The sequence below is a fragment of the Nannobrachium achirus genome (genome assembly GCF_963921795.1).
Source record: "Nannobrachium achirus genome assembly, chromosome: 18".
Classification (NCBI taxonomy): Eukaryota; Metazoa; Chordata; class Actinopteri; order Myctophiformes; family Myctophidae; genus Nannobrachium; species Nannobrachium achirus.
Window position 1 is genome coordinate 30,757,540 of NC_137825.1, and position 23,229 is coordinate 30,780,768.

Below are 23,229 nucleotides of genomic sequence, written 5' to 3' on the forward strand. Positions count from 1 at the left end.
TTGACTGTAATCAAATGTTTGCCCCATAATAGGGAAGCTAGGGTTCATGTTTTTACTCTGGGTTAAATTAACACTGGACTTTACAGTCTAGAGTTTGCATAGAGGCCAATATAGAGAAGTATAATAATTACACTACGACATGTGTACCCTAACTGTACAGTATATTCCTCCGAACATGACCATGTCAGTTCCATTCTATGTAAGCAATCCTTTACTTCTGCAGTGAATATATTTTGGCCAGTCAGAGGAAAAACTTGAAATCACTATTTTGTTTGTGTGTATTTTGTGTGTGTGTGTGTGTGTGTGTGTGTGTGTGTGTGTGTGTGTGTGTGTGTGTGTGTGTGTGTGTGTGCGTGCGTGCGTGCGTGCGTGCGTGCGTGCGTGCGTGCGTGTGTGTGTGTAACCTTGGGAGGGACAGGCCTTACTGAGTGCCTGCGAGCACAGCACTATCTTTAGCCTTTGTAGAAGCATTTTTCTACAGGCCTGCTCCCTCTCTCCCCCTTCCTCAACTCCCCTCAACCCACTTACTCACTGTTGGCTGCACATGCAAACATGCACACTTATGCATGCTTGCACGCATTCACACATGCACGCACACACACCCTCATACACACACACACACACACACACACACACACACACACACACACACACACACACACACACACACACACACACACACACACACACACACACACACACACACACACACAGGCATGAGTAGTAGTAGGATGGTGGGAGATCCGAGTGCACACTTATGAAGAAGACGCATGCAAGCTTGCACGCTCTGCAACCGTTACCGGGCAGATTAGAGAAAGAAACCCATTTATGGCATGTAGAAAAACACGTGCCACATGTTTGTTGTTATTGCAGAGTGAATGACTTGACTTGACCTGACTCCTGCTCACTGCCTGTCCTTGATTCCTTCCTGAAGGCAGCTGTCAGCTCCAGGCCTCTCATAGGCGACACCATAGCATTCTTTACTGACCAATAGTGTAGGAAATACTGAAAGTGTACAGTATATGCAATGTGGGTACATCATACATGCCAAATCAAGCTATCCTCATGTGTCATATTATGTAACAGTTCTGTCTCCTCTATCTGGATGGATGGATAATTGGGTGAAAAAATATGAATTAATACTTACCTGTTATAACTATACAAATACTTCTGTAAATGTGCATGCGTGCGACCATGTGTGCGTGCGTGAGTGTGTGTGTGCGTGTGTGCATGTTTGGACCATAGACTGTCAAATGAATGGATAAAGCTAAAATAATTGATGCTGCAGTATCAGTGAGATTCAGGCCCATCAGGCCACATGAAGCCTCTCTCATTTTGTATCTAGCATGTCATGAAACTCCATTCACAGTGGCTACCGTGTGAAGGCAAAATAACAGGCTGCTTTTCCACTGAGCTGGCTTCACTTATTCATTATGTCAGCCTGATTCTGACATCCTCGCCCCATTTGATGGGAGATGACTTTGTCACCCAGCAGAGCCTGAGCCTAGCACTATATCTGTCTGCCCATCGTGTGAAAATGACCTGGAACTATTTAACCGTGAGATTGTCTACGAGAAGATGAAAGATATAGATGTAAACATACTGTATACCTACAGCTCCTTCCATCTGTCTCTTTAAGCTCTCTGAATCTGTCAGCACCACTGCCCTAAACATGTCATGTTGTAAGCACCCGGGAGGAACCAAACAAAGTTCCTGTTTCTACACAAAAAAGGAGGCGATGCCACCAGAGGCAAGAACAATGGGGTAAATATCTGGCAACATCTGGCTTTATCTGTTTGCCCAAAGTTTGTTGTACACCCCAGGGTCACATTGGCCAAGCTTCACGTGACGGCCTACATCTGGCCTACATCTTTGCACAAAGCACCCAAAGTTTGTTGTATACGCCCAGGGTCACATTGGCCTAGCTTTGCGGGACGCTTAATGAAATTAACTCATAAATAGCACCGCTCACTTCACACTAGGTGTGATTTTTTCACCCAGATTTATCTCCCTCTCCTTTTCTCCCCTCTCCTTACTCTCTCTGCTTTTCTCCCCATTTCTTACTCTCTATACTTTTCTTACATTCTCTCCCTCCCTCTGTCTCTTATTGTAATATTCAAAGCTGGCAGGAGATCATACTGTAAATGTACAGTATCTGCTGTGCATTGATGCTGGCAGCCAGCAGGCCACCAGAGATCAGTAATACGATAACCCCCACCCGTTTATTGGTCATCCCCTGACACAAGCTGGAGTGTGAGCTATCCTACAGTTGACAAGAGGAGAGTGAATTGCTTTGTGCGTCCTGTTAACCTGTTTCCTTTGTCACAGCTCTCAAAGAGCAGATCATGCTCATTGTAGACAGCACTTCCACAGTTACAGGGATCGTTGTTGTCTTCAAGGCAGGCTGTCTTGTCAAGTCAAGAGTGTTCATCTCATCCAAGTTTGTCCTGCAAACGTGTCCTTGACCTGTGCGTTTCCTGTGCGTTTCCTCCATCCATAATGTGCCTGAGAAAATAGGAACACCTTTAATTGCGACTGAAGGTCGCAGTTTACCATGAGAAATGTCACAGCTTGTCCGTAGACGTGTAGACACGTAGGGGCAAACCCATAGACTGTAAAAATGTGTCATCATCATGTCATCATGCTCTGATGTCACTGTGATGTCACACTAACAGAATCCCTTTTATACCCATATACATGTATGGAGTTCACTGATGTCATCAATATTAATGATGCCCTGTTAGAGAGATCCCTGCGATGCCAGGGGGAACAAATCCCTTTTATGCCCATATATGGAGATATGGAGATCCCTGTGATGCCAGGGGAACCAATCCCTTTTATGCCCATACCGGTATATGGAGATCCCTGATATCCACATCCCTGATGTCCACGTCACTGTGGCGCGACCTCGCCCTCTAGGGTGAGGTCGCTTGTCGCCCTGAGGCGTCTTAGTAAACAGTATTTTCACTCACTGATATGTCTGGTTGTTAGCAATAACGTACATGAAACATAACTGCTGAATGTGAGATGTACATCCTGGTAAAAGCAGGTATATTCTCTCAAAGCGCAGTGTACCCTTGATAGCACAACGGGACATTCGGTCACGTTAAACGATGCCCGGGGCAAATCATTACTGTACGCCTCCTAGGTCTTTCCATCCAAGTTTAATGAGTTCCTAATGGGAAGTGGGAGGGTGGAAGAAGGGTTCATGTCAAACTCATCTGCTACAGTTACAGATCACTGGGCACCCAACTTCACGAGGTCATTTAACCCATTTAGGACTGAGGCAGATTCTAAAAACTAACATTGGCTTCCAAAGTTTGCAGGATTGGTCCATTTTGAACAAAATGCCTCAAATCATGAACGCAGCTTGCGTTTTCTGAAACTTTTTGCATGCACATTTCAACTAGGGCTGAGGAAGGATTGCCCCCATTTTCACATTGGCCTGTTATAGCGTTACCAGGAGGCAGATCTTTTCAAAACAATTGTTTTTACAATACTTCTACACGTTTTGTCCAAATGTCACACACACCTCGATGCACTCAATACCAAACAATGCATGCCTGCAACCAAAATGCATCACCTGGCGGAGAGAGAGGAGAGCACTGCTTCTAGTTTACCTCTACACTAAATCTCTTTGCTGCATTATACTGCATCATACTGTAGATCTGCTATTTCTGCCAAATGTTATGCTCAGAATATGGACGCAAAGGGTTCATGTGGTTAAGGAAGTGACTGTAGGTACAGTAGGTTGAGCGACTTCACCATCAATTCATTAACAGTATTGACAGACTTGTCTCTAATGCATTATTGTGCATGCAAGGGTGAAAGACCTACCAAGTTTTTCCTAGTGATTATATTTGATTTTGCTATGAGGTAAATACTTACAGAGAACCAGGAATAACACCACCTGACTTGAACACGGGACATTTCTGACATACTGTAAATATGTAATAACCGACTCTTTGACATATTATTTCTTGATGATCTAGCAGAGCATGGGACCGCCTTGCACGGAGTCTCCAGAGGGCTTGCCCTCACGTCTAGACTTGACTCAGGAGCATTTTGTAACCAAGGCCCAGAACAATAAAGTGCACTGGTTCCTGGCAACACTCCCAGAGCTATAGCCCTCTAATAGGATTAAAGCGAAGAGGGAGGACTCATGTGCATGTCACCAGTGGACACAGGGGGTCAAATAGTTGCCATTCCCTGGATGCTCGACACACAAGCAGTGTTATATAAGATGGATGTTGTGACATTGGAGGGATTGGAAAAATGGTATGATGGCTTGAGCAGAATTAGTTGCATTCCCATAGGAAATGTGTTGGTCTCAGTTATGTATTATAGCTTTACATGAATTTATGGTAGAGCCTTCACATCATGTTCATCCATCAGCCAACACTGATCCAATCTGGCAAAGCCATCATCAAAAAAAGTTCCTTAGAGTCTCCATAGAGTCTGTTCTTGAGAGATTAACACTGATCAAATCCTGATTATGCAGATTGATATGATATCAATCAAGCACAAAACAGGGAGAAGAGGTGAATGATTTTGTTTTGTATTGGTAAACAGGGTGTCATATCATTATTTCACTACTGCATAAAAACACCTGGACAGCATTTCTTGCTAAATACATGTTGGACTTCTGAATGTTTTTATATCTGTGTATCTTTTTTGAATAGAACAATCTGGGCTGTGTCAAAATAGCTCCCTAATAAGGTGAGAAGGACGGCATCTGCATTCTTTGTTTGAAGTGTGCACCGCATTGGAGCCAAACATGTGCAAATCCGCATCCTTATGTTCCCCAGGATCTATGTTCCCCACTTAGCTTATGGTCCGGATTCTGCTGTGTGCTGCTCCGCCTTCCCATGGACCCATGAACAGTGAGATCTTTGATGGACCAACATGAAAAAGAGGAACAAAAGCAATGCTGCAGTGGTGCATGAGACTGGAGCATAGCTGGGATGAACAAAGAGGGGTCTATGAGAGTCTCCTTTGGGAGGCAAGGCCCCCAAATACCCGATCTGATCCGCATGGGTTCCTCTTCACAACCCAGGCCAGGCCAGGATTCCTGGCTTCACCTCTACAAGTGCAGATTTTGGTTCATTCTACTCGCATGATGATCATGAACTAATGTACCAAATAATGCTCAGTGTATTGGTTTATTTATTTTATAAATTATATCATATTATGTTCTGAAAGGCCTTGTCAGTTTGATAGATTATTTTCCATGCCAGACAAGACAGTACAGAGTATATTCCTCGTGGCATATAGAACAATACGAGTGCAATTCATTTACTAATAAAGTACTCCTCAATGGGGCGCAACAAGTGAGAGCACACAACACAGTACACCTGAATCAACTTCTAAGTGGAACGCATGAATGTACTGCAGAAAACAAAGCTGGTTGCTTTCTGTTGAAGTGGATCACACACGACAGTTTAGTCCATTTACCTGGTGCTTTTGGGCGTAATTCCCCACAGATCCATGAGACCAGCTTTTGTATGTCACTGAATAAAGATTTCCGATAACGCTAACAAAAAGATTGTTTACCCACTGACACCCTGCATGGAGCCCACAGCCAACCAACCACCCTCTGCCTTTAGAAAGAGCATTAAAGACAGCGAGAGAGAGAGAGGGGACCACAATGGAAACAAGCCTTTAGGACCTTTTTTTGCCCTTTTATTGTATAATTGTACCTTAGCAAATTGGTAAAAAGTGTTCAATCAATCAAAAATAGAGAAAGAAAGAAAGAATAAAAGAAAGATAGAAAGAAAGTGGACATGATCTCCCCTGAGATAGGGCGGTGTCAACCACAAAGTGTTGACCATGAGGCTCACATGTGTCATCTCACGTGCCACCTCCCCCCCACCATCACCACACCCCCCCATCTCCACAAGACCTGGTGAACCCTCTATTACAGCTGGGCCAGGCAAACAGCGGAGGGCCAGGGTTACAAGAGAATGTGTGGCTGCTGCAGCAAAGCTAACCACCCGCAGCGCTGATCGAGGTGACACTGGGGGAGGACACGCACGCATGCACACGCACGCACACACACACACACACACACACACACACACACACACACACACACACACAGTCACACACACACACACACACACACACACACACACACACACACACACACACACACACACACACACACACACACACGTGACAGTGCTGTGATCCTGATCCCGCAGGCAGGGTGCAATGTCAACAAAAGCCACGTGGGCATGGGATTCACAGCATGTTTGCCGTGAAGTATCACAAGTCTTACTCAGAATGGAGAGATAACAGTTTCAACTCATCCATCCCAAAGGGCTGCTTGGGGCGAAGCCAAATTGACCCAAATGGATCCCATGTAATTCCTATACTCATGTTTATTATCACTGGATCCAAACTAGGCCAGTCTTAAAACTCTGAACTCAGCATATAACCAGGACCGCCAGTGGGCCCACAGCTGTGTTAGCGGGGAAAGAAAACAGAAGACAACACATCAGCGTTGGCTCCTCCTGAGTCCTGACACAGCAATGCAGTGCATCCATACCAGAGCAGCCCTGTTTATGTTCGCCTGGCCATTATCCTTTAGACATCAATGTAATAGTCTGGATTAAAGAGGAGGTGTTGAGTCTGATGGCTACCACACACACACACACCATGGCACACACCAGATGGGATTCTGGGTAATCCCAACATGGGATCAGAATGAAACCGTCAGTGTTGTGTTCAATGTGTTGTGTTACATGTCAGGGGACAATGGATTAATTGCAGCCAAATCAGGACCAGTACATAAATCTGGGCTGACCTACTGAGACGTAATAAACAATCAACAAAAGATCTGTAAACAAGATATTCACATAAGAGCTAAGGAAGACAAGCAAGCTGGATTTCAATTGGAGTGGTAAATGGTAAATGGTGCATTTATATAGCGCTTTTATCCAAAGCGCTTTACAGAGATACATTCACGCACACATTCATACACCGGTGGCGGAGGAAACCATGCAAGGCACCAACCTGCTCACCGGGAGCAATGAGTGGCAGTGGTTTGCTATGTAGTGATCCATGATAAGAAATGAATACAATAACACATTGTGTTTTCTTCTGTAACAGCTTGGGGAAAAGATATCAAAGTCATATTACAATGCATTGTTTATTTATTTAAAGGTAGAGTTATTAAGAGATGTTTTGGTTATTTCTCATGATGAAGCTCTATATTGTGATAATAATTTATTATATATACGTTGTTATATATAGACCAGGGGTCTTCAACAGGGGGTCCGGGACCCCTTGGGGGTCCTCAGAGTTACTACAGGGGGTCCTCCAAATCTTTGTGTGATAGAAACTATTTGTTTGAGGTGTTGTGAGCAAAGAGCTTTTGTGTAGAGGGGAAAAAGAGCAGTCTAAGTACAGAGTGAAAGGTCAAGTTTATCAAGTATTGACGGTTCACTAGGTGAAATATCAGAAAACACACATTAACATGAATCCAAAATATACTGATGATTGTGCTGTCAAACAATGAAACTATGTGGAATCTATGAAGAGTTGCGGGGGTCCCTGCTTTATCTCTCTCTCCACTAAGGGGTCCTTGGCCTGAAAACGTTGAAGACCCCTGATATAGACTGTTTGTTTAATAACAGGGGTCTCCTCCAGCTCTTTAATGCATTGAAAAGACATTTTCAGGTGGGTTGCCAATTTCAGCCAATTCAGAAAGAGTATCAGCTTGAACTTTATAGTTCTCCTGTTCCAATTCGGTCTGCTCATTTCTTTGTCATCACTTCCAATCTCACTTGTTTATCCTGTTTCTTGCTCTCTCTCACTGTCTCTGATAAATTAAATTGGTATCGCAACCTGAAATTGCAGTTCCTGTTTACAAATGAGCTGGAGAGACAGTGAGACCTCTGTTACTGAACAAACACTGTGATGTTTCCTATAGAGTCAGAATCAGAATATAGAGCTATTCAACATTTATTTTAACCAGGCGGCAAGGAAGCTCCGCTGCGATGTCTCTTTCCCACCGGATGGCTGTAACTTGGCGACACTCCGTCCCCCTAGTCAATCGATTGAGATTCAATCTCATGCCGCTGGGACTGAAAGTTCAATGCTTGTCTTTGAACCCCACAGAGTCACCTGGTCTTTCTGGGTTTTTGGGCTTATTTAACGCAAGAAGCAGTTCCGAGTACGGAAGCAGGCGTGGTTATAGACGCGTCTCCAAGGCCAAGTGTGTTGCCAAGTTACAGCAATCCGGTGAAACTATGTGGAATCTATGTGACCTTTGTGAAGTTGCATCTGTGGTGCACGACTGAGAAATACTGGCAACACAAACAATACCAGATCAGATTGCACTCGCAATGTAATCAAATCCAGTGAAATACTAAACCATGAAATCATTGATGAAGTCTGTGTTTCATGCCCCCACTGAAATGTTCTGTTTTGAATGTTTCAATCTCTGTAAATATGCAGACCATAATTTCCTGGAGGCTCCCTGGAGCCATGAATCACCCCACGCCTAGGAGTCTGCAGAGAAGCGAAACATATTTATGAATATGAATACACGCGCCCCACTTCCCAGAGGTGAGATCCCTTATTCATGTGAAAATAATTACTGTCCGTAGCCAATGGCCAAGGACATCTAAAAGAAAGACGATTAGATCCATATTATGTTGTACCTTGGGGTTCACCCAAGAGCGGTGGTGGTGGATGCAAGTGTGTTCGACCATACTCGCACACAAGAGCCCCTCCCCCACGTTGGAGAGCTGTTTTTACAACTAAGAAATATAAACGCCGGTTTCATGTGTGAATGTTTTTCTCTCGCCGTCACCTATATAGACAACAACATTACACAGTGTGATGTAGCATCTTCACTGAATAAGCTCTCCAAATTTATGACCCAAGCCGTGGATATCCCTGGGAGGCCTTTGCCAGTCGCTCAACGCTTAAAGGCCTCAGTTCTATTTGGTTTATGGACATTTTGGATGAAAAGACAGGAGGACAAATCTGGCCCTCCCACAAACATAGTCCCCCTTTCAACCTTCAAAAGACTTTCACAATACACACTGTGCGTAGTGGCATGAACACCCCACCCCCTTTTACTTCCACAGCAGTGTCAGCTTCTCACAAATCCCTGATCAGTGTGAAACATGAGATGTTTTCACTCTGATTCGCACCAATATCAGCCCTGGTTGAGAGTGAGAAATATATATAATGGATGGGGAGGGTGCCTAGAGAGAGAGAGAGAGAGAGAGAGAGAGTGAGCAAGCAAGCAAAGTAAGAAATAAAAAGGGAAGGAGAGATTGATTGAAAGAACGAGAGTCTGACAGAGAAGGAGAGACAAAGAGTTGGTATTCCAGTATTGATTTGCGCTACATTTCTAATCTCCCTGCCCCCTCGGTAACCCCAGCTGGATTGGACGTGCAACCACAAAAGCAATCTGACCCCCACTATTGCCCTCTCAGGTCATCCTTTTAGTGGCTGCAAGTGCTGTCCCAGGGTTGCCGTGGTGATACGTAATTATGTCTGCGCCTGGCTGGAGATGCTGAGAGGCTGAGATTTGTGTTCAGTGCACCATCACATTTCATCTGAAGGTTCTGAGGAAGGAATGCAGTGGAACATCACTGTCTGGAGGTTTTTATCTCAAAGACGTTTCCAAATAAATGAAAAAGGCTAACCAACTGGGACTTCTATGGTCTAGTTTGTTGAATCATAGGATCAAAACTCCAAAGAGGTAAATAGTATTTGAAGCCACCAAAGCAAAAGGCCAAATCACTCTACTGTACTTCTGACAGGTACAGGTACAACAGGCACTCTGACAACGGGCACAACGGGTATTGCAGAACCAGAGGGGCATGTGTTCCCAACGGGCATTGCCCTGGTTGTGTCAAAGCAGGGCGAACCGGTCGAAAGAGGCAAGTGGGGACGATGCACCACTTCCTCCTGCTATATCTCTGCCACAGGGACTTCCAATAAACCACACAGTGTTTGTGGTTGGTGTTTGTGTGAGCCTGAAGCCACAACAGATGTAAGGGGTAGCGAGACCTGTGTATAAGAGGTGGCCACCTCTTATACACAGATGGTGGCACCCTGTCACCCCATATTTCCAGGGATATACAGTACCTGTTGACGGGTGACGGCATGCCCTGACTAATCCCCCATAATCCTCTGTTTCTCCGGCCCCCGAGACTTCCCTCCTCAAGGCGTATTCCTGTCAGCTGCCATCCGGAGACGCACGTGAGGTACAGTGGAGAGAAACACGAGTGAGAGAGAAAGAGAGGAATTGTGAGGTGGAGGTACAGAGAAATTACCTATGAACCTGTGACCGTGCATGCATGTGAGTCAGTGTGAATACATCGTTTATGGGGGAAAATCCAGCCAAAAGAAAATGGCAAGAAAAAGTGCTATTAATCACCACCATGGGCTCCTTTCATTAGACGGATGACAGTCACAACTCGAGCCCAGCATGGCATCGAGGCACGCAATCACCTTTCTCTAAGATGGGACATAAGCTCCACTACATTGTTCTTCCACTTGTTTTACCATTCCCTTCCTTCTTGGCGGGTGTTGGTGCTTCTACAGAGAGCCGTGTCTCCCGGCTTCAGTATTAGCTCCCATCGCGATGCTAATTTATTCAGAGAAGCAGCTGCTGTGTCAAGATGATTCTGCAAAAGGTGTCCTGAAAAGTTTTTAATGAGATCACCGTTGTGAATAATGCGGACAGTCAGGCCATAGAGGTCATACTGTGTGTGTGTGTGTGTGTGTGTGTGTGTGTGTGTGTGTGTGTGTGTGTGTGTGTGCGCGCGTGCGTGCGCGGGCATATGTTGCTGTGCACACAGCACATGCATTATCTGTGACAACACATCAAGATGCCATCTCGTAAAACAGCGTATAGTTCACTATCTGGCATACAGTAGCAACAGATACTGTAGCATATGGTGGATAACGTGTCCTTGTGTATGTCAAAGAAAATGATTATGCACCATTATCTCATCATGCCATCTGCAACAAACAAAAGTGTATGGAATAATTATAGGGTTTATGCAGTGTGGGCATGTGTTTCATAACATCTTTGAAGGTCAACCCCTGGGCTGGTAATATCAAAACTGGGACATAATAAAGTGGATTACCACAGACCTTTGACCGGTTATGCTGTGGAGAACTGTTATAGAATCACTATAAATAGTAGTATAACAAATGTCATTATAAGTACTCTGTAAACTATCCTTTGCACATGTATTGTATATTGTACCTTATTGATTGATTGGATTGATTATTGGCACAGCATATTTGCACTTTAGCACTTTAGTGTCATTTGCACGGTAATGAAAGTCATGATTTTATTGTTTATTGAATATTTTGACTTTGTTTTGACTGGGTTTCTTTCCTGTCCAGCTGAGCTGACCACTCAGCCCTGACGAGCTCCACCTGTGCAAATGTTTGGAGGTGAATCATGATGGGCAACTCACACTGCAATACATCCCAGTGCAACACATTTAAGAGCAAGTGCAATTCTGAGTGCAATATGGTTTGAGTGCAATATCGAAGAAAAGTGCAATATATGTTTGTTTGTTTGTTTGTTTGTTTGTTTGATTGAATGCTGCAGCCCATACTGTAGGTTGTTCCAAGTTGCTGTTCTGTGTCTTTCCAGTGTGACTGGGCTGAACCATCGTGTCGAATGGCAGAGGGTGGTTGTGATGTGGCTGTGCTATTGGAATTGCTAAAGATATTTGTTTATATTAGTACTGTGATGTAGGTTTTGTGTGTAATGTTGAGGGTTAAAGGGTACTGTATACAGTATGTATGTTCTAGATCTAGATTGCTAACCTAACTGGAGTACTGGCTATTCAAAACAGTGGGATTTTGCCTTTGCAGATATATACAAGCAAGATACTATTTAAAAATAAAAAATATTCTTTTTAAATGCATTTAGAAGAAATGGCACACAATGCCAGGTTGTAAGAGGTTAACTGTGTGCTATCCCTCATAACCTCTTTGCACACGGAGAGCTCTTTTCTTCATAACCTGTTTTGTTGTTGGATTGTTAAAGTGCCCAGATCTTAAAAAGAAGTACTAGTTAATACTACTTAGTAATGGTGAATGTTACAGCTTGAATTATTTTGTATAGTGATGGCATGGCAATTGTACTTGTATAGCAGAAAATCACAATAGAAGGCCTAAGTCAAGGCACTTTGTCATGTAGAGCAGGTGTAGAGAGTGCTGTATAATTTGCCAAACGCAAACGGTCTCTCATTAACAGGCACTTTATGACAGTGGCAAGGGAAAACTCCGGTAGTTACAGAAAGAAATCTGGAACAGAGCCAGAATGTGGGTGGGTGGCCATGTGCCTGGGCTAGTTAGGCTAATTAATGCCTGATATATGCTTCCTCGCACGACTGTGTGATGTGACAAAGTATGAATAGGGCTTAAAGGGGCCACACCATGCTTTTAAAAATATATATCTTATATAAATATTGGTCCATAATATGGTTTTATATAGGGTTTAGCCTATACAACCACTCGGATATTGAAATTTCATGTTCTGTCTGTCTCTAATTCCAAGCCGTTTCAGATGCAATACTAAAAGCCCTTTGTTGGCAACGGGGCACTGTCTTTGGGCTAAAATTGGAACGATACAATGTATCGTTCTAATTTTAGCATGGCACCCTGCTAATCTTTAGCATCACTTTACCCCACCAACCCCATAAGAATCCATCCCAAAAGTACCGCCCCTTCTCTGCAGTTGCAAGGAAAGTGGAGGGGCAGTACTATGGAAATGGGCCCTGGTGTGACATCACACCAGTCCCCTTTTCAGAGAGAGAACCATTCGGACACACCCACTCAGAAAATCACAGAAATTAAAACCAAGGCTTAGAGTTAATGAATTGTATTTTTTGGGTGGAAAGATACACTAGCTGGGAATAATAAAATACATGAAAAAATGGAAAATGTTGCCTTTTATGGTGTGGCCCCTTTAATGGAGAGAGGGCAGACATAAAGAGATAGCAGGAGGAGAGAGACCATAGCATATAGACCAATGCAAGTCCCACACATATTGTATGAACAGTGTAAAATGCAAACAACTTGCCCAGTAACACATGTAAAACAATTTAGCTGATCAATTTCAACTGCAAAGTGTCGCAAGTTATACGTACCTGGTATAAAGTAGAGGATGAAAATCTTTTCCTGATGTCTGAGTTTAGCTGAACAGCTGGTGGTTGTCATGAACCTCAGGCTTGTAGTCGACGAGTGGCCAGTGACTCCTCAGTCAACGCAATTCAAGTATGGTAGGCTGGCCTGCTGGTCCAGCCAAAAACGTTACAGCAGTAGCTTGTACTCCGGGACCTCTGCTAAAGTATGTTTGTCAATGGCTGAGTGCTCTCAAACAACACTTTAATGGAATGTGACTATACAGAGAACAGGAGGGGTTATTGTTTCTCTGTCCCTGCTTATTCATAAATGCTTGGATGAAAAGTATTCAAAGTATGAACATGTATTTTGAACCAGAGCTTGCTGCGAGCATACCAGGTTCTTTGGAGTTTACTCAGCAGGAAGGAGGTCTAATTGCAACAAAATTGTCCCTGCTCCCTGCTGTGCTGACAGTGACAGTGCAGCATGTCTGTATGGTGACAATCTGGCTAGCCATCGTCAAGGAAAAGTTCGGTCGCTCTTTTCCCTTTTGCAGCAATGCGGAAGTCTATAATCGAGAGACTAGTATGGTGATGATGCATGTATAATGGAATCCTGTGTTTTTGAGGTAGAGCTTATGCCCAGCCATTGATAATAGACAGTTTCACAAACACATCTATTTATCATAGTTATTCCCCATGGTGAATAGTGATTTGATCCCACTCACAACCAACCAGCTCACCACTGATTGGTCTAATTGCAATGTCAGCAGCTGGGGATGAAGTGGAAATCAGAGTAAATGGACTTGTGTGGGAAGGTTGGAGGAGAGAAAGAAGCAGATTATCTTTCCATAACCTCATTTGTTTCTGTCCAAAAAAGAACCAATTATGAAAGACAAAATTCCTTGCTGAAAGGAATCTAAACAAACACGTAATCTATGATACATCCGTTCAACACATATTTCAAAAACGTAGCTGGATTTCCATGGGACTTCCTCTCCCCTAGCAACACCCTTTGGCCAAAACCTCCACTTATACACAAGATATCTCAAAATCTAATGGGCAGATTGCTGGGCAACTTGCTGAGCACATTCATGCAGAATCATGCTCCCAAGAGGATGAGCCCTAATCTAGCATTACCTTCGGCCAGAATCTCTGCTTGGTATAAGGCACTGGTTCCCAAACACTGGGTTTTGGTTTCCTACATTTTTTAATTCTAAAAAAAAACGAAGAAATTCATAAATTAGGGGAAAAAAATAAAAAGTTTAATATTGAGTGAAAATAGTCGATCTACAATCTCACAACGCGTTGCTTCGCGACACCTTTGGGGCCTTTATTTTACGGCATTATTAAAAAATACAGTGGAGTAAGATGGGCGGCAGGTACAGTGAAAGAACCAGATTGGAACCTACCATCACCATAACACCATCTCTGCCCAAGTGCATGCCAACTATCTGAGCCACCACCACTGACACACTTAATATATACCAGTAAGACGCCTCAGTCATCATACATACAATCCATTTTATGCCCATACATGGAGATCCCCTTCTGTAGAACCAGCCACACAGATATCAGCTGTCTTGGCCATATATGGATTCTGTTAGTGTGGTATGTGGCCGATGTGGCCTCCATATATATTGGCATTCCCATATGAAGTCCTCTTAGATAGGGGCTTAGTCAGAATCAGAATCAGAATCACTTTATTGCCAAAATATTGATGACATCAGGGAACTGCATATATGGGCATAAAAGGGATTCTGTTAATGTGGTTCCCCTGACATCACAGTGATGTCAGAGTGTGATGTCAGAGCGGCAAACCCATTCCGTTAGAGTGGTTCACCTGACATCACAGTGATGTCAGAGCAGCAAACCCATAGACCATAAGAAAGTGTACACGTCCAGACGGAGACATGATGTGCCGTTTCACATACTAAACGACAAACCGATGACACGGTGACTTAACAGAATGGGTCCAATTAGTTCCCATATGCTGTATATTTTGGACATGAATGTCAAGGTCTTTAAAACACAACAGGCAACAGAATGCAGCCGGAGACTATAATGGCATAACATCACATGGTCATATAATTAATTAATTGTCTCCACCAGCCGAAGGCATGGGGGAGAGTATGTTTTCCCCTTCGTCCGTCCGTGTGTTCGTCCGTGCGTGCGTGCGTCCGTCGGTGTGTCCTCGCAGTTTGTGAGCACCTAATCTCACTCGCCGTTGGCCCGGTCACTGCCAAAGTGAGCACACACATTCCCTGGATGCCATTCTAGAACCTCTGCCCTAAATTTTTCAAATGGGCCTTTTCTAGCGCCACCTAGTGGCCGATGTCCGCAAAACACATTTCTGTGCACTACTCTTACAGATTTTGTCCAAAAATCCTACAAATCGGTACTAGGCATTATCTCGACAGTCATGTGATCGACACGGATGTGTCCGATTTTGCATATTCCATCCTGATTGGCTAAGATTTGCTTCCAAATTTTGTAGGATTGAGCCGTTTTGAACAAAATGCCTCAAATTCCAAACGCAAAGTGCAATTATCATGAAATCGCGCACACACGTTCCCACTAGGTCGAGGAGAAATGCCACTTCAAATTTTTAATCGAAGCGTACACGTTCCACTAGGTCGAGGAGCTAATAAGCAGGGCGCTATACTGCCGATTGTGTTTTACCTATAACTCCTCCGATCAGTTTCAAACTTTGTAAGCGCACTCCCTAGAGGCCAAGGATAAACCTTTGCCCTGCATTTTTCACATCAGCCTTTTATAGCGCCACCTTTGGGCCGACTTATGTAAAACACATTTTTGGATATTACTCCTTCAGATTTTCTCCAAAAATAACACAAATCAGTACACAGTATCTCTATAGTCATGTGATCAAGTCTGATCCGTCTGATATTTCATATTCCATCCTGATTGGCTAATATTAGCTTCCAAAGTTTGCAGGATTACTCCGTTTTTGAACAAAATGCCTCAAATCATCAACGCAGCTTGCAACTAGAAGCAGTGCTCTTCCGAGCACAGGTCTCCACCAGGCTGTGCGTCCTGGTGGTGCTACTGTATAATAGGCCAATGTAAAAAGGGTGGCATATGTTCTTCACCTTAGATCTTTCATGGCAAACGGACGCTGCATGCATGATTTCAAGCATTGTGTTCCAAAAATGTGTTTTGCTAAAGTCTACCTGCTGGTGGCGCTATAACAGGACAATGTTAAAAAGGTAGCATTTGTTCCTTGACCTAGTGGGAATATGTGTGGCAAATGTCACGGTAATCGCAAGCTGCGTTGATGATTTGAGGCATTTTGTTCAAAAATGGAGCAATCCTGCAAACTTTGGAAGCTAATATTAGCCAATCAGGATGGAATGTGAAATATCAGACGGATCGGACTTGATCACATGACTATAGAGATACTGTGTACCGATTTGCATGATTTTTGGATAAAATCTCAAGGAGTAATATCCAAAAATGTGTTTTACATAAGTCGGCCCAAAGGTGGCGCTATAAAAGGCTGATGTGAAAAATGCAGGGCAAAGGTTTATCCTTAGCCTCTAGGGAGTGCGCTTACAAAGTTTGAAACTGATCGGTGGAGTTATAGGTAAAACCACAAATCGGGCTGTTATAGCGCCACCATGAGGCTGATAAAAAAAATTAAGTGGCATTTCTTCCTCGGCCTAGTGGGAACGTGTGTGCGCGATTTCATGATAATTGCACTTTGCGTTTGTGATTTGAGGCATTTTGTTCAAAACGGCTCAATCCCACAAACTTTGGAAGCCAATCTTAGCCAATCAGGATGGAATATGCAAAATCAGACAGATCCGTGTCGATCACATGACTGTCGAGATATTGCCTACCGATTTGTAGGATTTTTGGACAAAATCTGTAAGAGTAGTGCACAGAAATGTGTTTAGCAAACATCGGCCACTAGTTGGCGCTAGAAAAGGCCCATTTGAAAGATTTAGGGCAGAGGTTCTAGATTGGCATCCAGGGAATGTGTGTGCTCACTTTGGCAGCGACCGGGCCAACGGCGACTGAGATTTGGCGCTCACAAACTGCGAGGACGCACGGACGCACGCACGCACGCACGGACGGACGGACGGACGGACACACGGACGGAGGGGAAAACATACTCTCCCTCAGCCTTCGGCTGGTGGAGACAATTACCGTGAAATTTGCCACACATATTCCCACTATGTCAAGGAACAAATGCTACCCTTTTCACATTGGCCTGTTATAGCGCCACCAGCAGGTAGACTTTAGCAAAATACATTTTTTGGAACACAATGCTTCAAATCATGCATGCAGCGTCCGATTGCCATGAAAGGTCTCTAAGGCGAAGAACATATGCCACCCTTTTTACATTGGCCTATTATACAGTAGCACCACCAGGATGCACGGCCTGGTGGAGACCTGTGCTCGGAAGAGCACTTCTTCTAGTTATAAGTGTACCCATTTTTGTTTTGTAGGCCTAACTGTAATTGAGTGTGTCTGCAGAATAATACATTCAACTGCAATAGTCAAACTAGCTATTTATGCACTCATTGCATCACATCTGCATCATACTGCATGCATGTACACATGTATTGTAGGCTTTGCTCTTTCAGTCATGGCTCATATGCTATATGCTGTAGGACATTCCATTTGTCTTCACCAGGGTGGCAGCAGAGGTCCAATTGTGGCTATTTATAGTTATGAAAGGAAATGTCGTCATGTTCATTTTATTACCTGGGGCGGAATTTGATTCTTTGAATAATCCATCTATTCTACAGTGTAAATCCATAGGCACAAAACTAAACCAGATTCCCATGGAGAGTTTTCTTCCCAGATAACACATTTGAAAAGATATTAAAAGATATTTGAATCTTTGTTGTCAAATGGATGTCATTCAAGTGTCCCAAGTAACACATGCACAGTGCACACTATGGCACCAATCCATCAAGGCGCCCTGAATTCCAGTAACATTAAGTACAAAGATTACAATGGACGTTCAGTACAGTGCTTTGATTTATTAAATCTTCAATGATAAAAAAAAAAACTAAACAAAACTAAAGAAATTGTACAATTTGTATAAACACTATTTGTTAGTCCAAGTGAAACCTCTGTGGCATGAGAGGAATGCATTTAGGATTATTGTTCCATGGCTATGAACATAAATTCTATGCCATTTTACTTCATACTGCTGAAAACATATTTTTGAAAATCCTATTCAAAATGTGGATAAACGGGTACACATGTCAGTGCAACGGTATTACAACTTTGGAGAGAAAAGAAGTGGATACTACTTTATAAAATATCTGGTGACTAGAAAAATCATTCTTTACCTAAGCCTGTATTTCAGTCAATTCCTTTTCTTCACCAAAGAAGACAGCTTTCCTTTACTTCACCAAGCACTCATCACATTGTGGGAAAAGCTAATGTTACAAGGAAATGTTTCTCTCAACAAGGGAGGACAAGTGCTCAATAATGATCTCTCTTAAAATCCCAATTCTCAAGGTGTCCTTTTGGAAATCTATAACACAAAGTCATTAAGTACAAATGGCAGCTGCACAGCAAGAAGAGTGTTTGAGTAACTGTGTCCATACAGCAAGACAAATTAGGACCAAAATCCATTTCTCCTGACCCCGAGGCCACCTTAAGTTGGTTCCTTTGTTGGCACAAGAAGCCATCCCGTTAAAAAGGGGAAACCTATGAACTAAAAAGGTCTCGATAGTGAACAGATCTGAAAATATCCAGAGTGCGGGGATGAAAGGCTCATCTCTTTCTAGTTCTGCTGTGCTTCACAGTCTTCTTCCTCTTCATTATCATCTCGTAGAGTTTCTCCAGGCCCGTCTGGAGCCCCTGGCCATCCACGGCGCTGCAGCCCTGGACGTGGTGCAGTGTGGCGGCGCTCAGCTCATGCACGGCCAGCAGCTTTTCCACCTCGCCCGCCGCCAGGGCGGAGCCCACGACGTCCTGCTTGTTGGCCAGGACTAGCACCGGCACGCCCTGGTTCTCTGAGGTGCGCGTGATCTTGTGCAGCTCCACCTTGGCCTCCTCCATGCGCTCCAGCTCGGTGGAGTCCACCACGAACACCATGCCGTCCGTCCGCCGCGTGTACGACTTCCACAGGGGCCGCAGCTTCTCCTGGCCGCCCACATCCCACACCTGGAGGGTGATGGCCCGCGAACTCCCGATGGCGACCTTGACCTTGATTGAATTGATTGAAGGATTTATTAGAAGTTTGCAATAGGAAAAAGTACAGTTTCATAACAGCACAAATCACTGGTACAAGGTCAACTAAAAGGAGATCCTAGTCATCTTTATTGCTTATTTACACTGGAACCACTTTATGTATCTCATATAACATTGAAAGACAGACGGATAGAACAGATTACTTTGCATAGGATAACATCAATAACAAAAGCAGAGAAATGGGGGGGGGGGGGGGGGGGATGGAAACATAAGGGCTTAATCTATTTACAAGTCACTAGTAGCAGCCCTCTGAAGGTGACTTTTCAGACCAATTTTGAAGGAGGATGGGATTTGCACTAATTTAAGGCCTGCGGAAGGGCATTCCACATGTTGGTGGTATAGCTGGAGAACGAATTAGTGTTAGTGTTTTAATGTTAAATCTAGGTTGAACATGATTAGTGAAGCTGCCTTTGGTGTTGTGATCATGGACATCCTTGACCTTTAGGAAGTATTTTGTCAGGTACATGGGTATCATTGAGGTGTAGTGTATCTTGTACACCAGGCCCATTGCAAGATGCTGTACTCTGTCAGCTACTTTGAGCCACCCCACGCTGACGTGGTGATAAACGGTAAGGTGGGCTCGAGGAGGAAGACCAACCTTCTCCGTGTTGAAGCCCTTGGTGGGGATGGTCTTGACGAACTCCTTCAGCTTCAGTCGGTAAAGCAGAGAGGTCTTGCCGGCCGAGTCTAGGCCAATCACCACCACGTGCAGCGACTGGAAGCTTGGCAGGAAGCGGGCGTTGGGGGCGATATCTGTCAGCTGGTTCCCCATGCTGCCCAGCGGACGGTTCTATCACCTACTTCAGGTCAGGTGTCAGATAAAATCCTTTGTCAACCGTTTGGCATTTATTCCCTGTTAGGTTGTGGAGAAGGTCAGGACCGGAGTGAGTCTCATGGCCTTATCAAAACAAACACAGCACAGAGTTAACATTCAAGGAGAAGACAATGGGTGTTTTTAGATAGAATGTGCTATTTCACATGATCATATTATATGGAGTGTGGTGAGTGGAGTTGAGAAACGAATGTCAGATAGACTGCAATGCATGCAACACACTGGGTGGAAACACTCACACTAAATAATATTACAAACACATCTGTAATACTGAACATCACATACATTGCCCAATCAGACTCACTGACATTTCTCAACTTTCAAAGCATGCAACCTGTCTGGACCTAAATATACAAAATTACACAATATCACAATGTGTTATTAGTTGTATTAAGTCTCTCAGAGAGACAGACTGACTGGCATAATAGGGTCACAAATAATTCCTCATTTGTGACCCTATTAAACAGTCATTGAATTGATTGTCTCCACCAGCCGAAGGCTGAGGGGAGAGTATGTTTTCCCCTCCGTCCGTCCGTCCGTGCGTCCGTCCGTCCGTCCGTCCGTGCGTCCGTGCGTCCGTGAGTCCTCGCAGTTTGTGAGCACCTAATCTCAGTCGCCGTTGGCCCGGACGCTGCCAAAGTGAACACACACACTCCCTGGATGCCAATCTAGAACCTCTGCCCTAAATTTTTCAAATGGGCCTTTTCTAGCGCCACCTAGTGGCCGATGTTTCGCGTCCGTGCGTCCTCGCAGTTTGTGAGCAGCTAATCTCAGTCGCTGTTGGCCCGGTTGCTGCCAAAGTGAGCACACACATTCCCTGGATGCCAATCTAGAACCTCTGCCCTAAATTTTTCAAATGGGCCTTTTCTAGCGCCACCTAGTGGCCGATGTTTGCAAAACACATTTCTGTGCACTATTCTTACAGATTTTGTCCAAAAATCCTACAAATCGGTAGGCAGTATCTCGACAGTCATGTGATCGACACGGATCTGTCCGATTTTGCATATTCCATCCTGATTGGCTAAGATTGGCTTCCAAAGTTTGTAGGATTGCGTGCGTCCTCGCAGTTTGTGAGCAGCTAATCTCAGTCGCCGTTGCCCCGGTCGCTGCCAAAGTGAGCACACACATTCCCTGGATGCCAAACTAGAACCTCTGCCCTAAATTTTTAAAATGGGCCTTTTCTAGCGCCACCTAGTGGCCGATGTTTGCAAAACACATTTCTGTGCACTATTCTTACAGATTTTGTCCAAAAATCCTACAAATCGGTAGGCAGTATCTCGACAGTCATGTGATCGACACGGATCTTTCCGATTTGGCATATTCCATCCTGATTGGCTAAGATTGGCTTCCAAAGTTTGTAGGATTGAGCCGTTTGGAACAAAATGCCTCAAATCACAAACGCAAAGTGCAATTATCATGAAATCGCGCACACACGTTCCCACTAGGCCGAGGAAGAAATGCCACGTATTCTTTTTTAAATCAGCCTCATGGTGGCGCTATAACAGGCTGATTTGTGGTTTTACCTATAACTCCACCGATCAGTTCACAAGGACGCACGGTCTGGTGGAGACCTGTGCTCGGAAGAGCACTGCTTCTAGTTTCCAGTGTAATGTATGTAATGTGGAAATGTGGGGACTCGAAACACTTAATTGGGTGGCTGGAAGTAACTCTACTTCCTTATTTACCCAGCCTAATCCTCTTAAGACTGCTAACCAGAATGGGTTTTCTTAGGGCCGGATTTATTTAAAGTTTAATGCAACATATCAATTCATGGGCAGACTCTGTCAACAGTCAGTTGCTGCAGCGCTAATCCTGTTGTTTGGGGTGCTGATCTCCATCAAACAGAATAGGGGGGAAACCGCTATCTAAACAGTTATCCCATTTCTGTCCTAGGGAAAAAACATTACTTTCAACAGACTGCTAAATTCTGTGAATATTCTGGAAAAGCACAGCAGTGACAGCCAGGCAATGATAATGCATTGAAGTAGTAGGCCACCTACAGTACATTAAAATATAATTTACAAATAACACTGCTCATTTATAACCTACATAATGGCCTATATCATACATAAATCCACCCAATTCACGGTAGAAAATTATAAGTCTTGCTATTAAAAGATATCAGATATGCAAAATGCTTGCAGTCCAATTTATACACATTTCACAGAAAGAAAGAAAAAAACAATAAAACATTAAAATCAAGAAATGAATTTTCTCTGCAATGCATAAATAAGTAGGCTAATGTCGCTTACAGGCCTACCTGCTCTAGATGTTGACTTGAATGGACGGTGAAAACATTATCCCAATGCAAGAAGAACACATCCACATTTCAACAAATAGTGCTTATTTCCAATGCTGAACGTGTACGCCTGATCCCGTCCGTTCCCTGCACTGACAGAGCACTGAAGGGACCCGAAATAACAAGCATGTGTGACGTCACTGTCCACTCTGGACGTCTACACGCCTCCCCCTGCTGGCAAAGTATGGGATTGCGGTGGCTGTTCGTTTCAGTGGTTCTCATGTCAAGGACCCCCAAATTGACACTTATTGAGCCTGCGGACCCCCCATTTGAAAAGATACCCAGGGGACCCCCTTAAGAGAATATTTTAAAGGCTCTGGCAGTGATTCTGAACCATTTTAATTTCAAGGACCTCCAGTTTGCTCATTCATTAGGCTACAGACCACCATTTAATGGCATTTCTATCTCTGCGAATCCAATTTATATTGTAAAATCAATGAGTGTACAAATGGAACCAAATGGATTTGGTTCCTTTTGTACACACTCAGAGCAGAGTTACAAACCCATAAGGGTCCATTTGTTTCCTAACTATCCATTATTTAGCTGGGGACCCCCTGGAACACCCTCAAGGACCCCTGGGGGTCCCCAGACCGCACTTTGAGAACCAATGGCGTATAAAGTGGGACAGGATTGGGAAGTAAACGAGAATCATTGTTTTCATGACGTCCCTAAATTCTTATCACAATAGTGCTTCAATCTTCAATTATTCAATTATATATTATATTGTTAATTATTGTTGTAAA

The 23,229-nt window shown here is 43.9% G+C and overlaps 1 protein-coding gene across 1 annotated transcript; it reads right to left on the reverse strand.

Moving 5' to 3' along the window:
* Nucleotides 1–18,553: 18,553 nt before the first annotated feature.
* On the reverse strand, nt 18,554–22,553 carry arl4d (ADP-ribosylation factor-like 4D). The gene is made up of 3 exons (XM_080748045.1): nt 22,448–22,553; nt 19,954–20,253; nt 18,554–19,310 (listed from the first exon to the last, which is right to left on the reverse strand). Exons 2-3 carry the CDS (start codon nt 20,125–20,127, stop codon nt 18,876–18,878), a joined length of 609 nt encoding a protein of 202 aa, XP_080604171.1. The 5' UTR covers nt 20,128–20,253; nt 22,448–22,553; the 3' UTR covers nt 18,554–18,875.
* Between the last annotated feature and the right edge of the window lie 676 nt (nt 22,554–23,229).

Excerpts from the sequence above, each read along its gene's own strand:
- arl4d (XM_080748045.1), bottom strand. The coding sequence starts at position 20,127 with ATGGGGAACCAGCTGACAGATATCGCCCCCAACGCCCGCTTCCTGCCA. Across the intron at positions 19,311-19,953 it reads AGGGCTTCAACACGGAGAAG|GTCAAGGTCGCCATCGGGAG; the intron begins GTTGGTCTTCCT and ends AATTCAATCAAG.